The sequence below is a fragment of the Microtus oregoni genome, unplaced genomic scaffold, assembly GCF_018167655.1.
Source record: "Microtus oregoni isolate MIOR12 unplaced genomic scaffold, Mior012 000032F_ref0000030, whole genome shotgun sequence".
Lineage (NCBI taxonomy): Eukaryota > Metazoa > Chordata > Mammalia > Rodentia > Cricetidae > Microtus > Microtus oregoni.
In genome coordinates, this window is record NW_024543091.1 from 23,550,878 (window position 1) to 23,566,771 (window position 15,894).

A 15,894-nucleotide genomic window follows, 5' to 3' on the forward strand; every position below is an offset into this window, starting at 1 on the left:
ACATGTTTGGTTTGCCTCATTCAAGATCCATGTTATGGGCTGACTGACCCAGGGACCTCAGAATGGAGCTACTGAGGACAGGCGTAAACTGTCTGTCAGTTCACTCAGGGTTGACTTGGGACCTTGGTAAAGAAGTACTGAAAAAGACTCACTTTTATTTTCTACGTAAAGATCTGAAAGTAATATTACGCTGCAAGGAAACCCTTGTAGACTTGAAAAGTGCTCTAGCAAAAACTCTCCCTGCTATCCCTGAGGGAGAGCCTGCCGTGGGGGCTGGACGAGCCTCCCCCCTCAACAGGGGCCGGACACAACGGCTGCTGAATTCTCCTCTGCTGCCTCCTAAATAGAAACTAAATAAATGAAGGCTGTAGAGATCCATAATAACAAAGATATTAAAGTCAAAGAGGAGAAAAGACCCAGAAAATTCTTTACCTCTGAGTGACAGCTCTCTGCTGATCCAATGCTGCGGTTTGCTCCAGCCAGCGAGTTGAGGAGGCTGAAGCCTTGGCTCCTGTCTGAAGAGAAGACATCAAGAGTGCTGTTGCTTAGGCTTCACACTGTGAAGTGACAAGCAAAGGTTCACTCTGCTAAATCCCACCTCTCACCCTGCTGGTCTAGTCAGGCAGTGGTGGCGCCCGCCTTTAATCCTAGCACTTAGGAGGCAGAGGCAGGTGGATCTCTGTGAGTTCGAGGCCAGCCTGGTCTACAAAGGTGAGTTCCAAGACAAGCAAGGCTACGAGAAAGTCTGTCTTGTAAAAATAAAAGAGAGAGAAAGAGGGAGGGGGGAGAGAGAGAGAGAGAGAGAGAGAGAGAAAGAAACAGGGGGAGAGAGAGGGAGAGAGAGAGAGAGGGAGAGAGGGAAAGAGGGAGGGGGGAGAGGGAAAGGGAGAGAGAGAGAGAAGGGGGAGAGAGAGAGAGAGGAAGAAACAGGGAGAGAGAGGGGGAGAGAGGGAGAGAGGGGGAGAGAGAGAGAGAGAGAGAGAGAGGAAGAAACAGGGAGAGAGAGAGGGAGAGAGAGGGAGAGGGAAAGAGGGAGAGGGGGGGGGGGAAGGAGGGAGAGGGAGAGAGGGAGAGAGAGAGTTTGGATCTGAAATGTACCCTGAAGGCCTGTGTGTTCAAGGAGGTGGCAGAACATACTTGGAGGAAGTAAGGTGATTGGGTCATGTCCTTGAAGGGGACACTGGGAGTGGGCCTCTTTTTTTGCTTCCTGGCCACCATGAGGTAATAGTCATCTTTACCACACAAACCTACCGTGTTGTACTGTGGGGTGACAGGGCCAAGGAGACAAGGCTGATCAAGTGTGGACTGAAACCCTGGATCAAAGTAAGTTCAGCCATGTAAGCTGATTATCTCAGGCATTTTATTATAACAGTGACAAAGCTGACTGGCACACATACTCTCTCGATCTGAGTTTGTTTTACATAACAAAATACTGGCCAACGTGGCAAACTAGTAGGCTATTACACACAAATGCCATTCCATGGCTCCATCTCTAAGTTACGACACCAGTGTTTTAACAGATGCTGTTGATTAAAGTCAGGAACATTTTATAAGTCAGCTTGATTGAAAGCATTACTATTGGGTAAAGGGGCATGATGGTTAATGCAGCTGTCATCTTGCTACTGTGGAGCCACCTGCACTCAAGGTTCCCACGGTGTTTGTGTCACAGCGAAGACAGGTCTGGGGCAGAGCATCTGGAACTGATCCAAGAATCACCTAGAACATATACTAAAACTAGCCCCAGACTTAAGGCCTCTGAGGCTCAACCACTCCTCTCAACTCAGGATCAGACAGGAACTGAGCTTTCTCTGGCTTGCAGGACTGCGGCCTGCAAACTTCCTGTAAAGGTTTCAAAGCCAGAGGGCAGGTAGCTCTCTCTCTGAGCTGTGGGTATGCAGGACTGGTCAGTGACACATGAGCACTTACATGCCGGGTGGCTAGGATGAACGGCAGATTCTCTACAGCAAACACAAGCGCCCTCCCTTCATTACTGGACATCACTTGGACTTTGGGTAATTTTCAAATCTAATTCAGAGGTCTCTCATATCCCAACTCTACAGCCTGGCATTCCCTAAACTTGGCAGGCTGCCACTCATGCAAGAACATAATATGAGCTCGGCTTGGCGCATCTTCGACCAGTGTCTCTCTTCTTACAGTGGCTCCTTCCAGGAGCCAGGCAGAGGAGCTGCAACGGACAACCCAATATAAACCTCTGGGTACTTTTGATTGGTTTTTCTATGTCCATCCCTTTTTAAAATTTTGACTGTTTTACCTTATGTGTATTTGGCCACGATTTTAAAACCAGCAAAATAATGAATGCTCAGTGCTCTGATGTTAACAGATAAAGCTGTGAGAAAAGAACACTGGGAAGGGGCGGAGCTTAGCATCAAAACTCTAGCTTTCACTCATGGCTCCACCCATGTTACCTAGACAACCAACTACCTCCCCTCCACCCCCGCCTTGGTCTGCTGGTCACCAGAATCCAGTGACTGAGAGGGATTGTCTGCACCCTGTCCTCATGCGCCTTGGAATTCACTGTGCTTCCGTACTTATTTTTTTAAAACAGGTTTATACACATACACACACACACACATATATATTATATATATTTAAAATCCTAGTATTTCAAAACCTTAAAAAGTTCAGAATGAGCCAAGAGTTTAGAATAAGCTGGAGGGAGTTGTGTCAGTGCTTTCTGATAAACAATGGAGGATCAGTCAGCTCATCGGAGGGCTCACTGTGTCCCCTGCTTACATTTTAAGGAAATCAGAGACACATACATTTATACAATTGAGAAAGGAATCCACGTTTGTTTATTCAAAGCAGAGTGCCTGCATGGAGCGTTGCTCCAAAGGCTTGGATACACTGACTTTTCTGCTTTGGTGTTCTTCACACTTCTGCCCACGTGCACCCACTGCAAGCTAAACTCATGGAAAAGAATTATATAAATCTTCTCTTATTTGCTAGTAACTATCCGCCCCCCCCCCCCCCACCAGGTTTCTAGCATGGGAATAGTACTCCTACTGAGAGGGCCTTTCCCTTCTGCTGCTCAGACTAGTTCTAGCATCTGTGGCTTCACTGACAGCACAAAGACACTGAACTAGGAAGGAACGAATCAAGGTACTTCTTCATCTGATTCTTCTAGAACTTCAGGGGTGTGGGAGGGGCAAGTTTTTATAAAAAGAAATCCGTCAGGAAGCATAAGAAGGAACCCTCTCCTCTTCCCACCCCACCCCTGCCCAGCATAAGAAGGAACCCTCTCCTCTTCCCACCCCACCCCTGCCCAGCAAGGAACCAAGAACACCAGATGCTTACAGCTATGGGACTAAATCCTCTCCATACTGTTTCCCCAAACAAGTTAAGCAATTTAGAAATGCAAAATGCTCCAAACCCCAAAACCGTCTGAGCACCAGCGCAGTGCCTCCAAGGAAACCTCTCTGCAGCCAGCCCAGGCGCTTTATCAACACTGTTCCGAACGACCTCCAGACCATACGCATACGGTATAAGAAGACACGGACAAACAGCATGAATGGCCTGCACACATATGTGCCAACTATTTCAAAATGCAGAAAGTCACAAAACCTGCGAAACTGAGTCCTAAGCATTTCAGTTACAGACACTCAGCACACATATACAAAAGGTTTAATTTATAAGTTAGACACAGTTAAGACAATTACTACAATACAACAAGTATTTTAAGCAGAATACTAAAATAATAAAAGTTCTCTGAAGAGCTGGAGAGATGGCTCAGCAGCTAAGAGTACTGGCTGCTCTTGTGAAAGACTGCAGTTTGGTTCCCAGCAATCACATGGTGGCTCGCAACCCTTTGTGAAATCCAGGTCAGGGATCTGGCATCCTCTTCTGACTTCTGTGGGCACTGCATGCACATGGTATATATACATATACTAAATCCTAAACACATACACATAAAAAAATTAATCAAATACACCTTTAAAAAGAGTTCTGCAGGAAAAGTGGCTCTCTCCCCAAATATCTCCATGTACTGAACTCACTCCTCTAGTGACAGTGTTGAGAAGATCCTCTAGGAATTCCTGGATGGCTTCCCTGCAGCTCATGCCAGTTGCCTAGACAACCAGTATCACTAGCACTGCCTCTGAAGCCGTTATTAACAAAGTAAAGATCATGTGAACATAGGCATGAAGAACCTAAGCAGTAACCTGGCAGAATGGCCATTCAGTAACTGCTGGGCAGTGGCAACGTGAGGGACGGGCTGCTCCAAAGGACAGCCACGTCCTCCAGCAGAGGAGAAGGATGGTACACATGCCACCTTGTCATCCAGAAAAGACACAAATGGAAAAGAAGAGCTACTCACTTCTAAAACCTCTGGGGTAGTTTGTTGCAAGTAGCCATGGGTAATGAGGGACCACTGTGTACTAAATTCATCCCCAAAACACCTGACTCCATTCCATTACAGAGGGAAGATGCCCATGCCATCCATGGAAAGTACAAACAAGCACAATTTGTTACTAACGTAGACTCTTCAAATGTTAGGAATCTCCTTGGTCACACCCCCAATCCCCGTGCCCTGTCAGACATTTTCTGTGTTCACTTTTCAGTTTTTATTTCTTGAAAGCAGCAACTATTTGGCATCAGCTCAGCAGGTTCAAGTATTCTCTGCATTTTAAGGTGTTCTCACTGTTCTTACATTCTGTTTCTCTTTGCACAAAATATCTTCCTTTTCGTGTGAGCCTGGTCTTCTCTCCTCACACGGTAAATGATAATAACCAGGCCCAGGTTCATTACAATCACAGCAAGGCCTTCTAAAAGTTCATAGAGAAGTTGCAACTGCTTGATAATCTTAAACCATGACAGACCACCTGAGCTACACAACCTTTAGGAAAGTCACAAATGTTGCATGCAAATGGATGGAAATAGAAAACACTATCCTGAGTGAGGTAAGCCAGACCCAAAAAGAGGAACATGGGATGTACTCACTCATAATTGGTTTCTAGCCATAAAAAAATGACATTGAGCCTATAATTAGTGATCCTAGAGAAGCTAAATAAGGAGAACCCAAAGAAAAACATATAGGCATCCTCCTGAATATTAACCTTCATCAGGCGATGAAGGAGACAGAGACCCAATTTGGAGCACTGGACAGAAACCTCAAGGTCCAAATCAGGAGCAGAAGGAGAGAGAGCACGAGCATGGAACTCAGGACCGCGAGGGGTGCACCCACACACTGAGACAGTGGGGATGTTCTATTGGGAACTCACCAAGGCCAGCTGGCCAGGGTCTGAAAAAACCTGGGATAAAACCGGACTCGCTGAACATAACGGACAATGAGGACTACTGAGAACTCAAGAACAATGGCAATGGGTTTTCGATCCTACTGCACGTACTGGCTTTGTGGGAGCCTAGGCAGTTTGGATGCTCACCTTACTAGACCTGGATGGAGGTGGGTGGTCCTTGGGCTTCCCACAGGGCAGGGAACCCTAATAGCTCTATGGGCTGACAAGGGAGGGGAACTTGATTGGGGGAGGGGGAGGGAAATGGGAGGCGGTGGCGGGGAAGAGACAGAAATCTTTAATAAATAAATAAACGGAAAATAAAAAAAAAAAAGAAAGTCACAAATGATGTCACCAGTAACCAGGAAAAGGACCCTATGTTATTATAGAATATTCCAAGTCTTTCTGGTCAGATACCAAAAACAAAACAAAACAAACAAACAAACAAAAACCAAAAAACATTGTGGGGGAGATGGTTCAGTGGTTAAGAGCACTGGCTGCTGGTCCAGAGGACTGGGATTTAATTCTCAGCACCTAATGGTAATTCGCAGTCATCTGTAACTCTAGTCCCAGGGGATCTTTGCCATCTTCTGGCCTCTGTGGGCTCTGTACCCACATGGCACATAGACATGCATGTAGGCAAAACAACCATGCACATTAAAATGAACAAACAAACAAATAGAAAAACACCACAAAACCAAACCCTTATTTATTCTCTCTAACTCGCCCACTGCTTGAAGTCGTGAATATGCTATTACAGCAATGCTTACTTAGGCTCACTTAGACTCAGCACAGCACGTGGCTCCACTTGTGCTAGATCCAGGAACATGCTCCTCTGCTCGGCCGGTGACACAGAGGGAAAGTGAGATGACGTTTTTCTTGCTCTCCTCCTCATGAACAGTATGTGCACTGTAGAGAGCTATGTATCAGGAAAGAAACGACAGCAGCAGACACTAGTGAGTGCTGTGCCGAATGTCCTCCCACTCCTGCACATAGTCCCAAAGTTATGACGGAGAGCTCAACATTCGTCACAGCACAGGCCCTGCTGAGTCCTGTCTCTGAAGCCTGGAGCACACACCCGACAATCCTCAAAGGGGAGCTGCAATCAGGAGCAGCCATTCAGACCCAAATAAGGGAAACAGCAAGGAAGATCATGAAGAGATGGCTTTCTTATATGGCTCGTGACCAATTTTGGAAAGAGCTGCAGTGGACACGCAAAGCAGTCAAGAAGAGTGCCTTCAAGGAGACCTGTGGAGCCAAGCTCCTACATTGCTTTGTGTGTGGACACTCCTGAAGGCCATACCTGGAAGGCTCACCATTTCCTCCGCTCCTCCGTTTACAACACAATCCTTCCTACATATATGGGATGTGTTACTTACTCATTGTTTTCTTTTTTGACCATGACGTTCATAGATAGGGGACACTCTGAGTGCTCAGGTCATATCTTGTGTTCCTCAAGGTTAAGTTTAAAAATTAGAGCCCAGTTCAACTTCATGAGATTTAATGAAATCCATTTCAGTGGATGTTGCCCCTGACCGGACACTGGCAGGAACATAAAGCTGGTTGCCCAAGGTTATACAGGTATAGAACTCTCTTCATTGGCCATTCGTCCTCTCACTAATTTGATGGTTAATTTTTCTGTGATATTAGGTTCAAGTTTTTAAATTAATATCATTTTTCACTTCTTAAAAATGTATATAGAAGCCGGGCGATGGTGGCGCACGCCTTTAATCCCAGCACTCGGGAGGCAGAGGCAGGCGGATCTCTGTGAGTTCGAGACCAGCCTGGTCTACAGAGCTAGTTCCAGGACAGGCTCCAAAGCCACAGAGAAACCCTGTCTCGAAAAACCAAAAAAAAAAAAAATGTATATAGAGTTGGATGTGGTGATGCATGCCTGTAATTTCAGCACATGGGAGGCTGAGGCAAGAGCATCAAGTTCAAGGCTATCCTGAGCTATGCAGCTGTTGCTAATATTAGAAGTAATAATAATGATGACAGATAATCTTTTAAAAAATGAAAGGCATGAACTATCCACTTTCTCAAGTGAACAGCTTCAGGCAGAAGTGAGAACTGGGGCCTTGTGTTGTGGGCACTCATTTCTTTTTTTAGTTCTATTCATCAATTACAAAGGTCAGCCTGACCTGGAATCTGGAACTTCCACCATGGAATCATTTACCCAGGACACGAGGGGGCAATAGATGACCAATTCACCTTATTTATAATGGTAAGGGAGAACTGCTGCATGCAATAGTTGCCCACTACTCAAGTCCAGCTGCATTCTGCCCACTGGGGTGGAGTCACAACTCTCAAGCATTTGTTTAGTTTAACAGTACTTCTCTGGTTCCCGTCCCTCTCTTCACCTATCATGGTGCCACTTGATATAATACCCAGAAGTCATCAGTGCAGAAAAAACCCTCCTTAGAACTTGCCAGTGTCCAGCTTATTAAACCAGGGACAGGAACAATTTTATGTGTAACATAAAATTGATACCTATCAAAGACTCTGTGTATACTACTACTCTCCTCCATGAGTGTTAGTCTCAATAAAGTCAAAAAAGAGCACAATGTACCAGACTTCTATCTAACTCTTTTAGGTACCACTCAAGTTCAAGGCACTGCCTCAAGCAGAGAGCTTTGCTACATGGCTTTCCAGTGAACCAAACTGAAAGACACTCTATTAGGAAACTCAAGGAGAGGGAGTGGGGACTTAAAACATCTGTCATATTTGTCATGAGGCAGTGACCCAGAGTTTCTACTTTCGTGATAGTGAAAATAAAGGGGCATTACCAAGCTATAAATGTCAAACCCAACTGGCTGGTTTTCAAGCCATAGAGCAGGCTCTGGCGGGAGCGTGGGGGACATAGCAAGGAGCTGAGATTTGTATCTACATCCTTTCCTTGGGTGGCAGCCTAAGCTCAGACTGAGGAAGTGTAAGGTGTGACAGCAATGAAAGGGTAAGCAAGCCGATGAGGCCCGATTAGCCCCAGAGCTGCCTTCCATGGCGAGTGTGGGTCTCGCCCACTTCATCTCTTGGACCATTTGTGGTTAGGTCTTTAATAATGAATGCAAACTATGGCTTCCCTGGAAGTCTGGGGATTTCCCCTTGGGCAGACCTTGTGCTCAGTGCTTCCAGCCATCTTCATGGTAGCTCCTTGCCATCAGCAGTGTTTTAGGCACTGTTTTCTCCCAAGTGCAATTCAATGCAACAGATACGCTGCCTCTGGTTGAGAGCCACATAGAGTTGTGTCTTACACATGAAAGTGTGGGAATTTGTTTTTGTCCCCCAAGCATCAAAGCTTATCCTTTTAGGAGCAGTAGTGAGCTCACTGGGAATGTTATATTTGATGAAACAGGACACTGACAGAGCCAACAGCAGAAACCGCATTGAAGTCAGTATGTAAATCATGTCTACCAGGAAGATCTGCACATCTTTCTAGTACAGTCATATACTGCATGACATTTGGATCAACTGGATCTTGCAATACATGGAGGAAGTATGTCACTGGGAGTAGACCTTGAGGTTTCAAAAGCCCATGCCAGCCCAGTGTCCTCTCTGCCTGAGAAGCAGAATGTAATCTCAGGTACGTCTCCAGCACCACACATGCATGCTGCCATGCTTCTGCTACGCTGACAATGGACCAAACCTCTGAAACTGTAAGTAAGACCCTAATTAAATGCTTTCTTTCCTAAGAGTTGCCTTGGTCATGGCATCTCTTCCCAGCAATAGAACAATGACTGAGAGAGGAGGAGAAGACTGTTGCCTATTAACGTCTTAGTCATATGTTACAACAAAGTCACAGTGACCCCTGGTGTAAACAGGTCCACTGCACTACCCCTCGGTGAAAGAACATCACACACAATTATGCACAGCATATACTCCTGGAAATGATATTGGTTGTTTGGTTTAATCTTAAGAAAAGCCACTCTGCCAATGCAAAGAACTCCAATCAAACCAGATTAGAACAAATTAAAATGTGTTAAATAAATGTGGCACTCGGGTGGGCCAAGAAAGCATGGCAGGGAGAGGAGCCCACGCAAAACCAAAACCACATGTTCCTTTTTCCTGTGCAAGCCTAAACACCCTGTGGGAGTGGTCCTGACCTCCTTGGGGAGGGGTCAGCACTTGGCGGGCTGGGAGTTGGAGTCCAAGCAATTGGCAGACTGGGAATTGGAGTCCAACTCAATATTATGGTCTAGACTCTGGATATAGGGGTGTTAGAGGGCTGGGGTCTCACTTTTAACCAAACACTGGTTTATACATTTATAACTCTGGTTTTTACTTCTGTTATTCCTACTTAAAAAAGAAAAGTTTATTGCAAAACTATGAATAACAGCCTTCTATACCTTCTTACTGAGTCTTAAGGCTACACTTAAAGCCACATCCCATGACTGACCTATTCCATCTGGGTTTGTGTGAGCACATCCCACAATGATCGTACAATGATGACTTCTCTGATGGTGTCCTTCTCAGGACATACCTCCCTGCTAAGCAAAGGAGGACGACAATGATTTGCCTGCAACTATCTAAATTAATGTTTGCTTTTAAACATGCCATTAAGCTTTAAAAGACATTAACTGAACACCTACGGGGTATACATAGTCATAATTCAAACTGAAAAGTATGCTAATCCACCTTGACTGCAAATAATATAATGACAATATGCTGTCTCCCACTCAAGGTAATTCATCACCATTTGCTGTACTAGCTAGCTGGAAGCTTTGCTGTACTTTCTTTGGACTAAGTTCAGGGACAATGGGTTAGGACTAACATCATGGTATACAGATTATATAGGATTTAAAAGCAATAAGCAAAAGAAACCCCAAACCTCAGATATAATCATTACCTCCAGTCAGTCTCATTAAAATCTTACTCACAACAGAGCACCCAGGCTGAGACAACTTGTGGCAAACAACTCACCTGGCTCTGCCAATGGTTCCCATGCAGCCCAAGTCACTTACTTAATCTCTCTGTGCTCAGCTCTCTAGTGAACTAATAATAACCAACTGAACTATCACAGCATGATGGAAACAGCATTACTGCTCAGGAGAACCTGTGGTCCTGTCCCATCTTAGCTAATTCACTGTGTGAGTACGGACACGTCACCTCTCCTGCCCAAAGCCTCTTTCCTGTAAAAGGAAGAAGCCATACCAAATGTATACACGGAGATTTCAATGCCCTGCTCTGGCTAATTCACACACACAAAATTGTGTCAGAGAAAGCAATTTCCCTTACATTCTATAAAACACAAGGACAAGTACAAAAGAGATGGCTCAATGGGATAAAGTCCTTGCCAAAAAGTGTGAGGACCCGAGTTCAATACCCAAGGCCCACATAAAAGTCAGGTAGGCATGGTGACCCATTGGTAAATTCAGCATGTAGGAGGCAGTGATGGGGATACCCTGAGAGCTGGCTAATCAAAGCAGCCAAAATAGTGTGCTCCAAATTCAGTGGTGAGAGACCCTGCCTCAAAATCTAAAGTAGAAAGTGAGATACAAATAAGATACTGATGCCTTCACAAGCTCACACAAGTACATAAGGCCCCATCTGTGAACACATACACATGCACCAAAAGAACCCTACAACAAACTTATGAGGGCATTACAATTCTTTAACAAACCCACAACCATGCATGTTCTTGGGTGCATCTTGGTTTCTTCTTAAGCATCTTTCTTTTAACTTTGTGCTTAACCTCTATATTAGCTTTATTAAACTACATGCTTACTCACACGTGCACATATACACAGGAAATTTAATGAATCAATGATGTTTCTTTTTTTTCTGTGTTTGTATGAGTGGTATAGGAGGTCCTTCTGTTTGTGTGTTGCTTTCATTGGTTAATGAATAAAGAAATTGCCTTGGCCTAGTTGATAGGGTGGAGCTTAGGTAGGTAGAGAAAACAGAACTGAATGCTGGGAGGAAGAAAGCAGAGTTAGGAGAAGCCATGGATCCGCTGCCTCAGAGGGACGCTGGTTAGAATCTTGCTGGAAAGCCACAGCCACATGGTGATACATAGATTAATAGAAATGGGCTTAATCAAGATGTAAGAGTTAGCCAATAAGAAGTTAGAGAGAATGGGCCTGGTAGTATTTAAATTAATACAGTTTCTGTGTGGTTATTTCAGGTGTAAGCTAGCAGGTGGCTGGGACGAACAAGCGGCCTCCCCCTTGCAATACATGAGAATGTATAATGTAGAAGAAATGACATGTGATCTTCTTGTTTGGTTTTGTGTGTTAGACGACCCCCACTCTTCCCATCTCCTTAATTATTCACCCTGTTCTGAGGCAGCGTCTCATTACACAGTCAGACTGGCTTCACACTCAGGGACCTCCTGCCCAAGTCTCTTCAGTGCTGGGCTTACAGGCACGGGTCTGCACACCCAGCACCTTACTTCCATAAAAACTTTCTTCACCTCATAGGAAGACGAGGAAGGAGAGCGGTCAAATGAAAGCTGGTACTGGGTAAAGGCATGGGAACACACATCATTGACAGATAAAAATGTTTTACCACTGGTACAGAATTATAGCATAGAGTAAAAGATAGAGCCTTTGCCAGACCAGCATAAAGAGATGCTCTACCTGCTAAGGCCTTTGATTTTGTTATGCAATTGATTGCTTGTGGAGTGGTGTCACACAGCTCTGGGCTGTTAAAGTACTCCACCACAAAAGGGCGAGTGATCATCTGGCAAGGACGCCACTGTGCTCTTCCTGCATCATTTGACAGACAAGCTCAGAGGCTCCTGGGAATTTTCTGCCCAGTGTAGTCGAGAGAGGCAATCTGACCCCCTACTCAGTAACAGAGCTTAAGTTAAGCGGTTCTCAAAAACCCCTTCAGAGGTGAGTGCAGCGCCTGATACTAACAATCACTCAACTGAGGATGCCAAGAATCGCCCGTCTCTCACCTGGAAGAGGTGGTATCTTTTCCTGCTTTCTCCTGACCTTCACCATCACATAGCAGCCTCTTTCAGTCCCTAACTATAAAATTATTTTCGTTGTTACTTCATAACTGTAATTATGTTACTGTTATGAATCATAATGTAAATATTTTGGGAAAGTGAGGTTTGCCAAAGGGGCCATAAACCCCAGGTTGAGAACCGTTTAGTTGGGTCATACCATTTCTTTATTCCAAGCCTTGGAGTAGCCCCTGTTTTACCTGAGTAGATGCCACAGTTACCTAGATGGCCTGCAGAGCCTCAGTACCCAGGACCTCCATCCCTTCTCCCATCATCCCCTCTGTGCACAGGAAGCACCTAGCTGTTCTTCACACGCACCAGGCACGCTCTGGCCCTACATGCCCTGTCACGCCCCTCAGACTCAAGTCTTTACCCACCAAGGGACCCAACCTGACCGTCCTGTGTATACTGCAGACCCAACCTGACTGTCCTGTGTATACTGCAGACCCAACCTGACCGTCCTGTGTATACTGCGGACCCAACCTGACCGTCCTGTGTATACTGCGGACCCAACCTGACCGTCCTGTGTATACTGCGGACCCAACCTGACCGTCCTGTGTATACTGCGGACCCAACCTGACCGTCCTGTGTATACTGCAGACCCAACCTAACCGTCCTGTGTATACTGCGGACCTAACCTGACTGTCCTGTGTATACTGCGGACCTAACCTGACTGTCCTGTGTATACTGCGGACCTAACCTGACCATCCTGTGTATACTGCAGACCTAACCTGACCGTCCTGTGTATACTGCAGACCCAACCCGACCGTCCTGTGTATACTGCAGTCTACCCCAAACCTTAATCCCCTTCTCTGTTTACTTCCCACTGCCTATCATCTTCTAGCACCCTATATAACTTACCAATCTCCTGTTGCCTATGACTACTGCTCCCCCAGGGAGCCTCCCAGCGCGGATACTGACTGCTCAGCAGTGTATACCAACCACAGGGCCTAAACACAGTATGTGCTCAGCAGGTAATTCCCGAGTGAACTTCAAACTCTAGGCCAAGAAGAGACTGGCAGCCAACAGAAGACAACTCAGCCAGCCAACTGTGGAGTCTGAAGAACACACTTATAAAGACGACAGGTGCCAAGGAGCACAGGTGTCCCTTGTGCTATACTAACCACACAAGATCCAGGTATGAAGGAGGATGGAGGGGAGTACTCACTACTGTCACCTTTTCTAAGGTGAACAGGTACTGGCCCTGTCTTGTCTTTCTTCCTGCTGCTCTGCAAGTCAGGTTTCAGGAATGTGAGAATGCAGGTCCTTGCTGCAAAAGCAGAGGCTAGCACAGCTTCCGAAATGTCCGATTCACCTCCCCCACTAAGCACACTCTTACATGTCCGAACTAGCTGACTGTTCTGAGCCAGCAGGTCTCACCATGCCTACACAACTGAGTCCCCGTGGCCCTGAAGAGCGCAGCTGCCGCCTCCCCACCACGTCCCTCCTTCCTAGTAGATAGAAATGATCTGGATGCAGCCCAGAAAGCACAGGCTTCAAAAGCTCCCAAAGTGCAGCAAACACTGGAAGCCACGGATGAAGACCAACTTCATCCTACAGATCAAAAACCTAGCCCAAGGCTGGGGAGCTGGCTCATGGGTTAAAAGCAAACCGCCTGCTCCTGTTTCAGAGGACCCTGAGTTGGTTCCCAGAACTCAAGTCAGGCAGCTCACATGGAAATGCCTGTAACTCCAATTCCAAAGAGGGGATCCAGCACCCTCTTCAGGACTCTGAAGACATTGCAAATACATGTACCTCCTCCTACACTTACTTAAGACTGGAAACTGTCACCTGAGAAAACTGTCAAGAGAACAAGAAATATGAAGGAAACTTCCTTAAAATGTAATACTTCATAAACATAATGAGTTAAGTGCACAGAGTTTAAAGCATAAAGGGATCCTGGAAGTCAAATCTCCCCTCAAACCAGTCACAAAGTCTAGGAGGGCAGTCTTAGTACAGCCTGGTAACGAATGTGACACTTGTTGACCTCTGAGCCTAACTCACACTGGATACTGTGAAATTAAATAGGATAATCGGCACAATCTATCTCGTGGATATGAACATTCGTGATATTGCTTCCTTTTTATTGAGAGCTAACTTTCAGATATCAAAGTCACCCTCTTTACAGTATAGAATTCAGTGCTTTAAACTGTACAATAATCATCACTGAATTCAAAACACTTTTATCATGTTCTGATAAGGAAATTCCATCTCCTAAAAGTTCTTCAGTCTGTGGGAACCACAACCCATACTCTGTCTCTATGGATTTACTGCCCTGGACATCTCATCAAAGCACAATGACATAAAAGCCCTGAGCATGGCGGCCGAGTGGTGAGTTAGCCCTGGGGTAGCCTGCACACACCTCTTTAGAGCTGAGTAATAGTCCACTGTATGACCTTACCACTGTTTTCTGAGTTGGCTCCACCTTTGGGCTGTTATGGATAACACTGCTATGAGCACTAATAATGATGTTATGCATGGACACATTTTTCAGCTCTATTGAGTATACCTAAGAGTGTACCAACTTGGGCATATGGTAACTTAAGCACAACTTTCTCAATCTTGTCATTTTTGATATGTTCACATGTGCATATAATGTATTTTGGTCATTTTCATTCCTTCTTCATTACCCTTCCTCACCCTTTCCCACTCTCCTGAGCCAATCTTCTTCCCGACAGGTCTCTTTCCTATTTTCATGGTTGATTTGAGGTTTTCTGTTGTTGTTTTGTGGCTTCTTTTGTGACTCACAGGGTTTAATTAGGGCTGCAAGCATGAGAGGTTATTTACTGGGCAACTTTAACAGCAGTTACATCACAGAAGAAAATGACTCCCTTCCCAGCAACCATTAACTGCCAATAGCTCCTAAGGTAGGTGGGGCTTCATAAACCCTCTCCCACCCACGATGGACCATGGATGGGCCCTTCTCCTATGCCTAACTTTAGACTTTCATAGAGCCTTCTGTGTGACTGGGTAGATAGCTTAGCCAGTGAGGTGCCTACAGTGGAAACGGGAGGCCCAGAGCGTGTCCCTCCACCCAGGAGGGCGGAGGCACGTGTCTGTAATCCTCGCGCTGATCTAGAGACTGGTCGGTCTCGGTCTCACAGGCTAAGGCAGAAGAGGCCCTGGTCCCAGTGAGAGATTTTGTCTCAAAATACAAGGTGAATGGCTCCTGAGGAACAATATCCAAGGTTGACCCCTGGTCTCCACACATGGATACCCCATCTTGCACACATACACACACCTGCATATATACACAGGCAGTGGCTGCTGAGGAAGATGAAGCTTGCTGCCATTCACATCAGAAAGGCTGAAGGTTCTCATGGGCAGAGAAGGCAGGTTGCCCTGGAAGGATACTATGGCCCACCATACGGTTACACAGAGCTGTCTCTTTTGGGACAGTTTGGAGGCTCTGTGAGAATGTTCTCTACTTCCTCAGCCCTGGACTTCCACACTGCATGCTTCTCCTAGGAGGAGAGAGTTTATTTCCTTCAGAACACAGACCTGCGTCCTCTTAACGTGAAAACAAGCTAATGCCAAAATCTGGGGTTTTAGCTAAAAGCACATCAGTGTCCCAGGATCGTAGAGGAAAAAGTAAGGAAGGGAGGGAGGCAGGCAGGCAGACACTTCAGGGCAAAGAGCCATGCAAGCCCACAATGAGCCTCCTTGCTTCTTCACACCTAAGAATACTGTTGCAAT

General features: G+C 45.8%; 1 protein-coding gene across 2 annotated transcripts in view; it reads right to left on the bottom strand.

Annotated features, from left to right (window-relative positions):
* Aagab (alpha and gamma adaptin binding protein) overlaps positions 1–15,894 on the bottom strand; it is a 42,049-nt gene that overhangs the window by 4,762 nt on the left and 21,393 nt on the right. For both annotated transcript variants that reach the window (XM_041679852.1, XM_041679851.1), the window contains exon 6: positions 433–515. In XM_041679852.1, the coding sequence (XP_041535786.1) occupies positions 433–515 (83 nt within the window). The remainder of the gene's footprint in view (positions 1–432; positions 516–15,894) is intronic.